Source organism: Ambystoma mexicanum, chromosome 4q, assembly GCF_040938575.1.
Source record: "Ambystoma mexicanum isolate Mex_15411 chromosome 4q, UKY_AmexF1_1, whole genome shotgun sequence".
Classification (NCBI taxonomy): domain Eukaryota; kingdom Metazoa; phylum Chordata; class Amphibia; order Caudata; family Ambystomatidae; genus Ambystoma; species Ambystoma mexicanum.
In genome coordinates this window covers 1203499746-1203513543 of record NC_090928.1, presented here as the reverse complement: position 1 = coordinate 1203513543, position 13798 = coordinate 1203499746, and the positions used below count along the sequence as shown (strand labels likewise).

At 47.5% G+C, this 13798-nt stretch overlaps 1 protein-coding gene across 2 annotated transcripts in view; it reads right to left on the bottom strand.

The window, feature by feature from the left end:
- The window catches only part of MDGA1 (MAM domain containing glycosylphosphatidylinositol anchor 1), a 1353685-nt gene that overhangs the window by 136527 nt on the left and 1203360 nt on the right, over positions 1–13798 (bottom strand). Inside the window, exon 15 of one of the 2 annotated variants that reach the window (XM_069608760.1) lies at positions 13514–13543. The exons of the other annotated variant lie outside the window; for it this stretch is intronic. Coding sequence (XP_069464861.1) covers positions 13514–13543 — 30 coding nt within the window. The remainder of the gene's footprint in view (positions 1–13513; positions 13544–13798) is intronic. 2 annotated transcript variants of the gene reach the window in all.

Here is a 13798-nt window from a genome sequence, read left to right as displayed (position 1 = left end):
AGAGGGCCCACATCCAAGCCTACATCTCTGGAGCCACTAACAACACGGCCAAACTTTTCAAAAGATGCAAGGAACTCACCAATTCAACTGCAATCTCCCCCTCTCTACTTCCTTCCCATGCCCTTTGCACTGCCCTGGCCTACTATTTTACATCTACAACTCAGGATATCCTGCTCTTACTCACCACCCCCCATTTCCACTCCTGCACCCAACCCCTGCCTCCCTTGGCACTACTCCCTCCACCCCCCTCTCTCCTCCCTCCTGCCCAGAGCACCTGATGTGGACACTAAAGTTGTTCACTCTATGAAGGTCTCATCCAAACAGTTGCTCCCCTGCTCCTCCAGAACCATTAAGGACAACATCTCCTCTCTCGCCCCGGCTCTTGCAGACTTCTGTAACCACTCCTTCACCACTGGCCCTTTCCCTCTATCCCTCAAGCACTCCCTTGTGCACCCTCTACTAAAAAAGCCATCTCCTAACCCTTTCTGCCCAGCTAACAATCACCCTTTTCCCACCACCTCCTTCCTGTGTAAACTCTTGGAGAAGTTGGTCCTCCCCCAACTGATCCTTTATACTTAACAAGTGGGTTGATTTCATGGCCATCAATCTGGATTCTGGTCATCCAGAGGCATTGAAACTGCTCTCCTGAACACCTGTGAAGACATGCTTGCAAATCTTGACTCAAACTCCCCTGCTTTTCTCAGTCGCCTTGATCTCTCTTTCGCCTTTCACATGGTCAACCACTCTATCCTCATAAAACGGCTATGTGATACCCTCGGTATCATGCGCCGGGCACTGGACTGGCTGACCTCTTTCCTCACTAACCGCCCTTCCCAGTTGCAACTGGCCCTTTCTCTTTCACCACCTCAATCTCTTCCTGCAGCCTCCCCCAGTGCTCTATCCTATCGCCGTGGCTCTTCACTATCTATCTCGCCCCTCTGGCTCACCTCACCTCCTCTTTCTCTCCTAATTTCCAGTGTTATGCTGATGACTCACGTTTCCTTCCAACTTCCCTCTACTCCCTCCGCCTCCTCCTCTCTCATCCTCGTCTGACCACCATCCAGGCCTGGTGTGCAGCTAACGGTCTCAATGCCAGTAAGACAGAGATCCTTCTTATTGGGAAACCTGCACCCTGCTTCCCTCCTACCCCCTGGCCACCATCTTTGGGCCCTTTACACTCACCATCTTGTGATGCCAAAAACCTTGGGGTCATCTTCGACTCCTCTCTCTCCTTCACCCCTGACATTTTGGACCTTGCCAAGAAGGCCCACTTCCAGCTTCACCTCCTCAGAGGCATTCTCCCTTTCCTCACCTTCCCCCAGAAGATCAATGTCTGCAGAGCTCAGGTCCTCTCTAGGCTAGACTACTGTAATATCCTCTTCCTCAACCTTCCCCTTTCCTCCCTACATCCCCTTCAGCTGATTCAGGATAGAGCTGCAAGACTAATCCTTGGAACTGCATCCCTCCAGCCCTAAAATCTCTCCACTGGCTCACAGTGGTTGCAAGGATCAAATACAAGACTCTCTGCATTATCCACAAGGCTTTCTGGGCCTTTGACGATGTTATCTTCAACTTTCTCTCCCTAAATACTTCCCTGCTAGAGCCCTCTGCTCCTCTAACTCCAACTCTCTGCTTGTCAAACGCTTCTCCAAACAGAGAGTTGGGGACAGGACTCTCGATTTGGTTGATACAGCCTCCCTGCCTCCCTGCCTCCCTCAGACTTCAGTAATTTCCTTAATGTACTTAATTTCTGGAAACTTCTCCACCCCCGCTTTTAACTACCTCTTTCCCTCTTTCCCTTACCTGCTTTTCCCCCCACTGCCAATGAGACTGACGGCCCGGTCCTTCAGGAATCTCACAGGTTACCAGGGCTTCTGCCAGTCAACACCAGTACCCTCCCCCCTTCAGCATTGCCCTTGTAGACCCACTCCCGGCAGCTGTGCATCCCAGCCCTGGGATTCCTGCGCCCTAGCACTTAGCCAGTGGCCTTCCAGCTGGCTCCCACCAGCACTTCAGTACCCTGCTCCCCCCACACCCCACCCTTCCATTCCTGCATTTCTCTTCACTGCACTTGCTCATCCGAATTCCACAAGGCCTTTTAGGAGCACAATTGTTACTGTTTTACTTTTTTTGCCACTGTTTTTACTTCCCTTCATCTCTTCCCCACGTTTGCCATGTGGTGCCTGGAAACACTATTTTGTTGTATAGGCACCTAACAAATGCATTTTAAAAGGTATTATTCCTTCCTTAGGGTATTTTTGTGTAAGTTAATTTGTATCTGATGGTAGGCTCTTAAAGCTTCTATATATATTTTATAATCTATGATATCAATATATATCTTTCCTTGGCCCAATAAATGATACCATCACTTCCCTTAAGTCTGCTTTTGCCTTCCCTCTCGGGAGGATAGCTCAGCGGCAACACTCTTGCCTTGGAAGCAAGACCACACGGAGCAACACAGGTTCGATCCCCGGGTCTGCACTTAGAAACCTCTGGGTATCGCGAGGATAGCTCAGCGGCAATGTGCTCCCCTTGGAAGCAAGACCACACGGAGCAACACAGGTTCGATCCCCGGGTCTGCACTTAGAAACCTCTGGGTATCGGGAGGATAGCTCAGCGGCAATGTGCTCCCCTTGGAAGCAAGACCACACTGAGCACCACAGGTTCGATCCCCGGGTCTGCACTTGGAAACCTCTGGGTAGCGCGTTACAAATAACCTATCATATCATAACTAAGTTTGGATGAAGTCTTTCTTTTCTTTTAGTATTCCTGGAATAGGATCCTCGTGGTTGGTGTGTCCAAGTCGTGTAAGCGTTGTGCAAAGGGTCAATGGTTCTACTAGTCCCAGGGGCTCTACATCTGCCATGGCTTTGGGATTTCCCTCTTGCAGCTGTGATGGGGCGGCCTATAGGGTTTGACAGAACAGCAGAAGTTTCATCATGCTGGAGTTTTTGGTGTTGTTGCATCTCCTCCCCAGACTCACCAGTGGGCTAAGGTTGGTGGTGGCCATATTTCTTTGCCCTGCTGGGAGTTGTCAAGGATATTTCCAAATAATGCCACGTGTGTGATTGTAGAGAGGACAGGACTGGGAGGAGAAGCTTTATTCTACTCCTCTCTCCATTAGCCGGGGTGATGGCTCAGCCAATTGAACACTCCCCGTAGCTGCCTATGTGCAACCAGCATTGACAGGTTGGAGTCAAGGCAGCATTGAGTCCATCCATCATTCTTCTGAGGTTGGTACTTTGAATACCGTGAAATCAGGCAATGATCTATAGCTATAGCGCTTAGAGGTGGTAGGAGTCTGATGGGACGAGCTAAATAAATTGTGATGCTCAGGCGTCTTCTGCTTGCCCTCCTGATTTGCATTCAGCACATGGGTGGGATGTCTTCTCTCTTGATGTGGAATGAATAGTGTGTGACCCACAACCTGACATCCTAGCAAGCAAAATAACCCTGTCCTGTGGATATGCAGTCAAAGTGGAGAGCGAGCAATAAAATGCTGTTGGACTTTTGAAGTGAGGATTAAAAGGTGATATTCAGGTGCCACTAAAAACGGATGACTGTAATGGCTTGGCAGGCGAAGAACAATGGTCTGGAGGGTTGCCCAGAGCTATTGCCGGAGGTTTAAGATACATTCCAAACCTTCCAGCCATCACCTCTTTGTTTTTGCTTTGTCACCCCGAGTGTGACGGGTATGCCCAGACATGGGTCCCGTGCCTGCTGGGCCTAGAGACCCAAGCTACTCCTCAGGCCAAACAATGCCAAAACATGTCTGGGGATGCTGGTTGTCTCGTTCAGAAGGGATATGACCAAGAAGTTCTGACTGGACAGCCCTTTTTGGGGTGGGACCAAGTTTGATTTGCATATGGTCTTTCCCCTTCTGTGATGTCTCGGCAGGTGAAGAACGATGGTCTGGATGGTTGTCCAGAGCAATTGCCAGAGGTTTAAGATACATTCTAAACCTTCCAGCCATCACCTGTTTGTTTTGCTTTGTCACCCCGAGTGTGACGGGTATGCCCAGACATGGGTCCCGTGCCTGCTGGGCCTAGAGACCCAACCTACTCCTCACTGATGACGCATCTTTTTGTTTGACAGTTCCTTGACCCTTGTCCCAGAGTCCGTGCTCTGCCGAAAGGAGCCAGGTGTGTGGGAGAGGGAATCTCACACATCTGTTCCGCTTCATGAAGCATGTGCTTTGCAATCCAAACCCATCTTCCAGTCTTAGACACAAGTTCCTCTGCAGAGATGTACACCTTCTGCAGCCTTAGAATTGGAGGTAACGTTGAAGTATAAGGAAGTTGTACCTAAGTCGTAATTCTAAGATCAGCAGGTGCTAGAATAGGTTCTATTTCTTGAAGGAAATGTCATAATTACTAGAGTGCGCTAGACCGCTGATGCAGATCGACAGATTTTGTCGCTTAATTGCACCCCTTTTTGACCTCGACTAAGGACACTGGGGACTGAGAACAGTGGCGTCGCCAGGAATCAAATTTAAGAGGGGCACAGAGGGGGCCAAAGAAAAAAGTAGGGGGGGCACAGACAAAAGTGGGGGGGCTGCCTATGAAAGGTAATGTGTGGCGTCATAAGCACTCCTGCAGAGAGGCTTTTGTGCACACCAACTACCCACACCCCACTGCACCTCCCCTCCCATCAGAATGCAGGCACGAAACCATTCAGTGACTAATGGCCCATCATTAGCAGTTTTGTGCTCTGCACTCTGAGGGGAGGGGCTGCAAGCTGCTCTGCACACTATGGGGGTCGCTGTGCAGAAGCCGGGCAGGAACACCTGAGAAGTGGCTCGTGCTCATGTTCATACCCATGCCAGAATGCATACCAAGATCACGGCTCGCACCGAGACAAAAGGAGAGTGTTTGCCGTGTGATAAGCAGACATTTGCCTTAGTGAGTGTCACAACACCACAAACAGAGAACATGGTCGCTGCTCGCCTTAGGTAGGAGGAAAACAATGGGGGGCCCAGGATTTCAGAGGGGAGCCCAGGCTCCCCCAATCCTCTCCTAGCGACGCCACTGACTGAGAGCCCTCATGAAAGACACCTGGTCTGTGCCCATGAGCAGCCTTCACCATTAAAGGTGTAAACAACTGGCTTTCTTTTACAGTGCCATGGCTGTCCCTGGCAATGAGCAGCCTTCTCCATTATAGGTATACATAGCTGACTTTACTTCAACGTCCGATGGCCGTCCCAATCCATGAGGACCCCTAAAGTGCCGTTAAATAATCAGGTACAGTATGACATGGCAAATCAACGCAACCATTATAACCAGCCCTGCAAAACCACTGCATTGCTGAAGCCCATCCCCCACAGACTGACCACTGGCCATGGCTGCAAGTCCTGGAGAGAGGACCATGATCCCACCATTGTGGTGTACGAACCAGTGGGCCAGGCGGCACACCAGATCCAGTGCTGACTGTGGGTTGCTTTGTGGGGCCGGCGATATGGCTGAATCCCATATCCTAGTGAGTGTGGCCATGGACCGTGGCTGAAAGTCATGGACGGTGGCTGGTGTCCCCAAAATAGTGGCATAGTGGCCACTGGGCCAGGGGGCAAGCCAGGTGTACTGTGGGATGCTTTGCGGGGCCGACACCATGACTGAAACCCGCACTCCAGGGTTTGCTGCCACAAGCCATGCAGAGCGGCCTACTGTCCCGCTCTGGTATATTAGGCAGTGCACCAGGACGCAGGATAGGCCAGTGGCTATTGTGAGTGGCTTGAATGGGCCAGTGGCATGGCCAAACCTCCTGCTCCAGGCTCTTCACCCCTAACATTCATGCCCAGCATAAACAAAACATCCAACAAACATCCATGTGTGCTGCAAAAAATGTGAGTTACAGAACCAATAACTAACATACAGTTCTGAAGAGCATGACACAGCTTCAGTTATGACAACTGTTTAAGACCACTGGGGAAAAAAAACGGTGTTAAAGCACGTTATGGTTGTGTTTTCCTGCCCAATTTCCCCTGTCGGTGTCCTGCAACCTGCCGAAAGCACATTCCCCAGAGATTGCTGCTACTAGCCATTTCCCCAAACCACGGACAGTGGCCCAAGGCACCATTATAGTGTTTTATTTATTTAAATGTTTGTAACCCGCCACTCACCCGTGCGCCTCAGAGCGCACGTAAAAGACAAGATGCTGGAAATACACAGTGGGCAGTCAGGGGATCCGACCGCTATTCTGCCGGGTATACCCTTTTATGGGGGTATAGTGGACACTGGAGCAGGCCCCAGGCTCTGTGCAGGGAACATTGTTGGTGGTTTGTTGGGGATGGGGTCAAGGTTGAGACTCTTGGTCTGGGCAATGCACCCATGTCTTGTATCCTGAGCGTGTGCTGCTGAAGCTGACACACATCAGGAGGCGCTGCAAAAAATACGCGTGTTAAAGGAGGCTCGTAGCTCTTTAACATGTATAAAAAGAGGCTTTATCACTAACTGACATACAGTGCTGTAGCATGAAACACTCTCGATTATGTAAACACCTTTAAAATTCAGTGAAAAAACATCGCTAAATGGACATCATGGTTAAATTGGTCTAATAGCAATCTTTGAAATACCTAACTGTAATCCACGGCCAGTGGGCACAGTGCCTGGCTCTGGGCTTCAGCCATGTTGCATGCCCCGCCATGCAACGCGCAGTAGATATTGGGAATGCCAACCTAAGCATCAAGTTCTTTTAACAAACTTTTTTCTGTGAATTTAAACCGTTTTCATAACTGAAGATGTTTCATGCTGCACCAGGACTATGTGTTAGTTATTACATGTTTTGCTGTGCAGATCTATGAAAGTAGTATAATGTTTCTATAATTGTTTGTAGCACAGTCATGTCTGTCATTTTGGGTTTTCAGGATAGGCGTCTTTCTCTGGGCACACTGCTGTCAGAAAGAGAGAGCAAGAGACGGAGACAGGCCAGAGCGAGAGAGAGAGTGCTAGATCGCGTGTGACGCGCAGGGTGCAGCTCCTGGTATCATAGACGGCTTAAAGATAACTGCTCCCCTTTGCATCGTGACATCACCAGCCCTAACATTCTTTACTGATGGATTTTACCCCCCCCCCCGAAAAAACACACAACATGAAAGTGTTTATTTTACAAAGATAAAAATAAAAAATAAAAAATAAAATAACCCATTCCATTGAATGCTGAAACACGGAGCTTGTCAGGTCTTGATAGAAGTTAGAGGGAGGGAATGATACAATACAACATAGCGCCTTGAAGCCCTGGGGATTGAATGCCATCTCACCATAAGAGAAAACACTGCGGTCCTTCTAATCATGTTGATGTTTACACTTGACAATAATGAAAGCAAGTCAAATGCTGGCAACTTATGAACACTTCGAAACCTTCCCTGAAACAGTTTTCAGTGCATCATAGTGCAGGCGAACTAACTTCTCCAGCAAACATTAGAATGAATGAACGCCTGGGCGCTATGGAGGGGGGCTCCATGAGGCTCCATGAGGCCCCGGGCCCATAGCACACGGCATGGAGAATGCTGGATATGTCTGCCAGGGCGTATGGTATGGGGAGGGTGGATAACAAAAGTCATATTAAAAGCACAGATCCGCCATCTGTCCTCTGCCCCCGCCACCCCACCCCCCTGCCCCCGGTTACCTTAACCCCTTAACTGCCAGGATCTTATGCAAGACTATGCAAAAAGGACGAGCATACTTCTCGGCCGCTGAGTAGAACATCTACACGTATCAATGTGGTATCCCACGCCTTAAGAGGGGGGTCTCCCTGATGCCCGTCTGCAGTGGAGTCAGGCTGGATCTCTGCAAACCCTCCCACGTCCTGCACAAAACACAAGTTTCCAACCAGATGAAGCCTCGTCTAAAACTGTCATTTTTCCCCACGGCGTTGTCCAGTTCCGTAATACCAAATACGTAATCAGCAGAACCTGGGTGCATGGCTGCAATACCATAGGGCACGCCCCAGGCAAATATGTCCCACCACACTTGCAATTGGCCGGTGGCTCTGCGTTTTTCCTACCAGCAGTGGCTATCATTCAACACAGAGAACACATCACTTCCCAGTTATATAACGGGGCCACTTACAAGGTCCCCGCCCTCATCGGCTGACAGGCTGGGCTCAAGCAAACTACAATACATCTCCACCGTACAATGGCAGGCATAATCTAAATAATATGAACTGCCTCCAAAGCCTGCAACAACAGTGGCCATCAGAGAGGGAATTATGCATGGTACGACACTCAACATGCACTCTACTGCTAAGAGAGGGGTGAGGCGCACGTTGGAGGTGGCAAGCCTGGTGCATGAAATGTCTCATGGTGTGTAGGCCCCAATTCCAACTTCATCCTTGACATCCATAGGCACATACCTATCTCATTAAAAATAAAACCCTGCTGCACTGCACCATATAGATCAGTTATTAACTATGCACGCTACGCCGGACACTGACGCACGGCACGCTTCATCTCACAGTGCATCTGCCGCCTTTTGCCAGGCAGAAGCTCTCTTGCCTCAAGGGTCTGCTGAAATGACGCGGTCGGACTACCCAATCCCCCACCCTTCTGTTCTCCAGCGTAACATCATGTATTACCAATCAATCAATGAAATTACATCTGACGCCGCTTCCTGCAATGGCCGCCAGTTCCAGGAGACCCGCACTGCTTGGCTACTCCATCACCCCGGCAGACCGATCGGACTGCCAGGGGCTTCTTAATGGAGCATTATAGCCTCCTGTCATTACTCGTCTTCTGCATCGATAGGAGCCGCTCATATCACATTGATTATATGGAGCTCGCGGTCATTATTCAATCCTTGATGAAAAGAAAAGGAGCACAATGCATAACGATCCACTACCTCCGACGGCTTAATATTTTTTGAGCGACTCATTCTCATGCTGTTCTCGATAGATGGTCTCTGGTGACTTTCCTGGTGTTAAATATTGACACCATAAATTAGCTTACTTTGCACTAGTCAAGATACTCGCTACATAAAAAAAAATATTACAATCATTCCTTATACATGCCGAGACACTTATTCCGTCCGGTACAGTTTGGCCAACTCAGGATGTTCCTTTCAGATTGAAACATGTACAGTTAGTGGCCCGCGAGACGGAACAGGCTGCCTGTTGTTGTTTACAAATTAATTAAATGTATTTAAAGATTGGACCATCATACATTTAATTTGGAATAAGTAGAGTGGTTGTCATTTGTCCTTTAAGGAATACTGCCTCATTCATCGAGACGTTTCAATTATCTCAACATTTATTACCTGTTCTTGATCCCTGAACAACAGCGAAGATTGAGACGGTACGATGCTTGCATCTATTACTGAGTGCAACTGGTTAGACATTTCAGGTAGTTTATAGTCATTCCTACTCCAGAATGAATGGGTGAAAAAGACTTTGCGGTTTCAACCAAGATGTCCAGAGCAACAGACCAGTTTTTATCGGTGAATAAGGCATCGCTTATGCCATTGGTGGGTCTGCGGACGTCCTTTCCGTGACGACGTACCAATGTACTGCACAACATACACTCCCGGGATGATTTAAATTCTGAATTGGACTGCTAGGTGCACCCACTCACCACTCTGGTATCTGCTAACACCCTATAGCTAGTCATATATATAGACTCAGGATCCCTACACATGCATCCAAGCTCCAGCACGTCATCTGATACCTCTGCTCTCCGTGGAACAATCTCCTAGCTTTCGAACCACTGGCGGGGGTTATTAGGCAGAGCAATGAGATCTGTGCGTTGGGGATACCAAGGGGGTGGTTGAAAGTCTTGCTCCGTTTCGACGATATGGTTTTCCTATTGGAAGATCCTGTTGAGACTAGAGATCCACGGATACACCTGAGCGCATTCTCCGATCTTGGCTATACTGCAAACTGGAGCAAGTCAGAGCTCTTCTAGGTTCGTGGGATGTGTTTTGCAGGCTGGAATCCGAGATGGTCTAGGAAAGAAATGACATACCCTGGAATAGAGCTTGCCATGATGTTGAGAAATTGATGTCTGTTACCCTTTCGCTGGTTTTGGACAGGATAGTGAGATAGTTGTTTGGGAAAGGATCAAGCTGTCTATTTGGGCACGCGTTAATGTTCTGAAGTTGTGTCTCTTCCCGGAAGTCACGTATGTCCTGCAATGTGACCTCTTGCCCTCGTTGAAGAGAGATCTACTGGAAAAAGAGGGAAAAGGGTGTTTAAAGATGTGCTTGGGGAGTGGGGAGGCAACGGTGCCTGCGGGAATGGAGGATGGATGAGAAGGTCTCAGGTGGTGGTTTTGAGTGTCAGTACATTAGGGAATATCACAGGGCTTTCATATTCAGAGAACCAAGGCCGAGACTACTACGGGAGAACCTAATCCCCCCCAACTGGTAGGTTATGGAAAGAGAAAAGCGTGACCCATTTTCTTCCGACATGTTTATCTCAATGGACAGGATTCCTAGGCTGGCGAACTCCTTGGAGGGGCCTTAAGGCTGCGCAAGGGAAGGCTAACCTGCATGAAGCACCCATATCATGAAATCTGGCTCTCCCCGATATCCGTGAGGGAGATCAGGGCAGGCCTCCTGCACCCCTGTGATCTTGGGCAAGGGCAGAGGATGGCTGAATTTGAATTGTGGGAGAAAAGACCTTCTATGAGAAACTAAAAGGTTTGCTGGAAAGTAGAGTGCTGCAGATGTCTGCTAGCATGACTGCTGCACTGGGCGTCTTTGGAGCGCCCCCCACCCCCATCCCTCACACTACATTCTCCCCTTCTGAGTCTGATTGTGGGTCTCTTCCAGATGCAGACTGTGGAAAGGAGGACATTAGACTGTTAATGAGAGCACCTTGATGTAGAGATCTCCCCAAAGTGCTACACACGACTGAGACATACGCTGTGGTGCGTCACTTTTAGTTGTTGCCGGACCCCCAGTAGGAAGCCTGCTTGCGCTGCCTGACGGAGACCTCGGCTGGTGAAGAAAAAGTGTGCCCGGCTCCTTCACAGCTATGTTCTGGAGTTGTCAATGAGTTTTGTGTTTTTTGGCTGATGTAGTGGAAAAGGTTTAGCAAGTGCTGGCCTCGAATTTGCTTACAGTCCTGGCATTGGTCACGGTGCACCTAAAGACCTCTGAAAACTGGCTACATTCAGGAAGGGGTGGCTCGTTAGAGCCATGACAGAGGTTACAATTGAGATTGTTGACTCCGGAAGGCAACGTCTAGGCCGGAAGTGCAGCTGGTAAATGAGTCCCTACTGCTGCAGTCTGAATTGGAGACGGATGATTTTAAGAATGATTAATTAGTCTGGAGATTGTTCCTCGAGTGGTACGGCTGAATTGGCAATGTGGCAACTGGATGGCATGGGTTAGCAACATGTCGGAATGTTCTGACTCAACCGGCCACTGTCTGCCTTGTGCAACCTACCCACCCCCATATTCTCTCCCCCTCCCCTTTAGTGCGTGCGTATCTTCCGTGCTCCGTGTTCCATTTCTCCTGGAAGGAAAGGTCCTCTGCTTTCATTTAAATGCCTTGATTTTGCAGTATGTGCTTCGTTTTTCTTTGGCTGTGTTTCTATCATGAATTACATTCCCTCAATCAATTTGCTTTGACTGCAGAGAAAGTAAACAGCTCACTCAACTCACTCTCGCTATTCAATCCTTTCTGAAAATACAAGGATTCCATGATCTTTTGCTGGTTTACTTGAAATGCAATATTTACTGCTGAGAAACAATAGCTATTCTGTGTTCTCATGTATTTTGCTTTTGTGTTTATATTTCATAGTTATGCACCTGACAACTCAACAATTTAGGTTATCTGAGCAGAGCATTTTTAATGTTATAATTAGATGTCTGAGGGTATTTTTCTTTAAAGATATTTAAATTGCAAGTAATTATTTAATGTCTTAACTGTCTTTCTGGTAAACCATCATAAATGTTTTGTATATAAAGTATTGTTACACCTTTAGTGTATGCAGATGTTATTATTCAATGTGTGCTAGCATAACACTTAAATATGTCTCCTGGGTAATAGGAGGTCTCTATTGGAAATATAAATTGTCACACACTAACTTTCAAGATGGCCGTTGGGATGTGCATGCGTTGGTCATCAAATATGTGATCATTTCTATGTGGTGGCACCACCATTTCATTAATTTGGCATAACATGCACCCAGCGGCTGCATCTTTCCTCTTCTGATACTGCCACTCCTCCATGCTGTCTTCTTAAGCTGTCTGCCTTCTTATTGTTACACCTCCTTAAGATGTCCACTTCCTTAACACCTTCTTCTTAATATCTACGCTTCCTTAAGCTTTCCTCATTCTTAAACTCTCCTTGTTGCTTAAGTTCTCCACCTTCTTTAACTTGCCTCCTCCTTAAGCTCATCTCCTCCTCCTTACGTTCTACGCCTTCTTAAGCTCTCCTCCTTAAGCACTTCTCATCCTTAAATTCCGCACCCTCTCAAGCTGTATTCCTTCTTAAACTCTCCTCCTCCCCAAGCTCTTCCCCTTAAATTCTCCTCCTCCTTAAGCTGATCTTCTCCTCAAGTTGTACACCTTCTTAAGCTCTTTGCCTTCTTAAAGTCTTTTCTTCCTAAACCCCTCCTTCTCAATCTCTCCTCCTTAAACCTTTCTCCTAATTAGGTATTTACACCTCATTAAGCTCTTCTTCTTAAACTCTCCTCCTGCTTAAGCTCTATTCCTCCTTAAGTACTCCACCTCCTTTATCTCTTCTGCTTCTTAAATTCTCCTCTCCCTTAAGCTCATCTCCTCCTTAAATTCATCACCTCCTTAAGCTCTTCGACCGTCTTCAATTCTCCTCCTCCTATGCTCTTCTCCTCCTTAAGCACTCCTCATTTTCAACTCCTGAAGCTTTTGTCCTTTTTAAACTCCTTTCCTTAAACTCTCCTCCTTCTTAGCTCTTCTCATCCTTAAACTCTTCTCTTTCTTAGGCTCTTCGCCTGCTTAAGTTCGCTACCGTCTTAAACTCTCCTCCTCCTTAAACTCTCCTCCTTAAGCTCTCCTTCCCCTTAAGCTTCTTGCCTAGCCTGTTAATATGTGAAAGTAGCTTCCTCTGAAAGGCAACTATTGGTCACTTCATGTATTAGCACCTACATTCTGGTCTTCAATATCGTGTAAAATAATTCTTTTCAGGTGCATAGCGAGGTATTGTGTAATTCTGAATTTGCTAGATTAAAAGTGGAGTGATGTTACACAATGGCTGAGTATCCTTTAAGATGGAAACATGATTTGTGTGTTGCCTCAATTACCGCATGCAATTACAAACCACAAAACACATTACGCTCAAGTCGCCACATTCTGACCAATGTCAAGGTCACATGACTTTGAGGGTGAAACCCTGAAGACTTGTGAAGCAATGTGGCAGCTTGTGTCTGTGCAGAACTATAATGAGGATAGTACTGATCATCTTAAGATGATCATTTAAAAGCCTTTTACTTGAACACAGAACATAATTTGGGCACAAAAAGATATGCACACGTACAACCAAGAGTGAATTAACAAAACGGGGTACACACAAGCATACTAGAACTAGAGCATACAACTACCTGGCTTTCCAGCTGTCGCACCTTGCAAATCTGGTTGGATGAAGTAAAAAGAGAATAAAAGTCCAACTTTGGGGTTTTAAGGAACCGTAGTAGGAAACAGGCAGACACTAGCATAGATCAACATGGATTATATCATCAATTGAAATTAACCACTATACAGCAGTTTTCATCAACATTAGTACACATTAGTATATGTAGATTTTATTTTGTGCCCATAGTTTTCCTCTGACCGAACATCTGGACAGAGGCTTGCAAAGACCTATAACGATGGGGCGCAGGACCAAC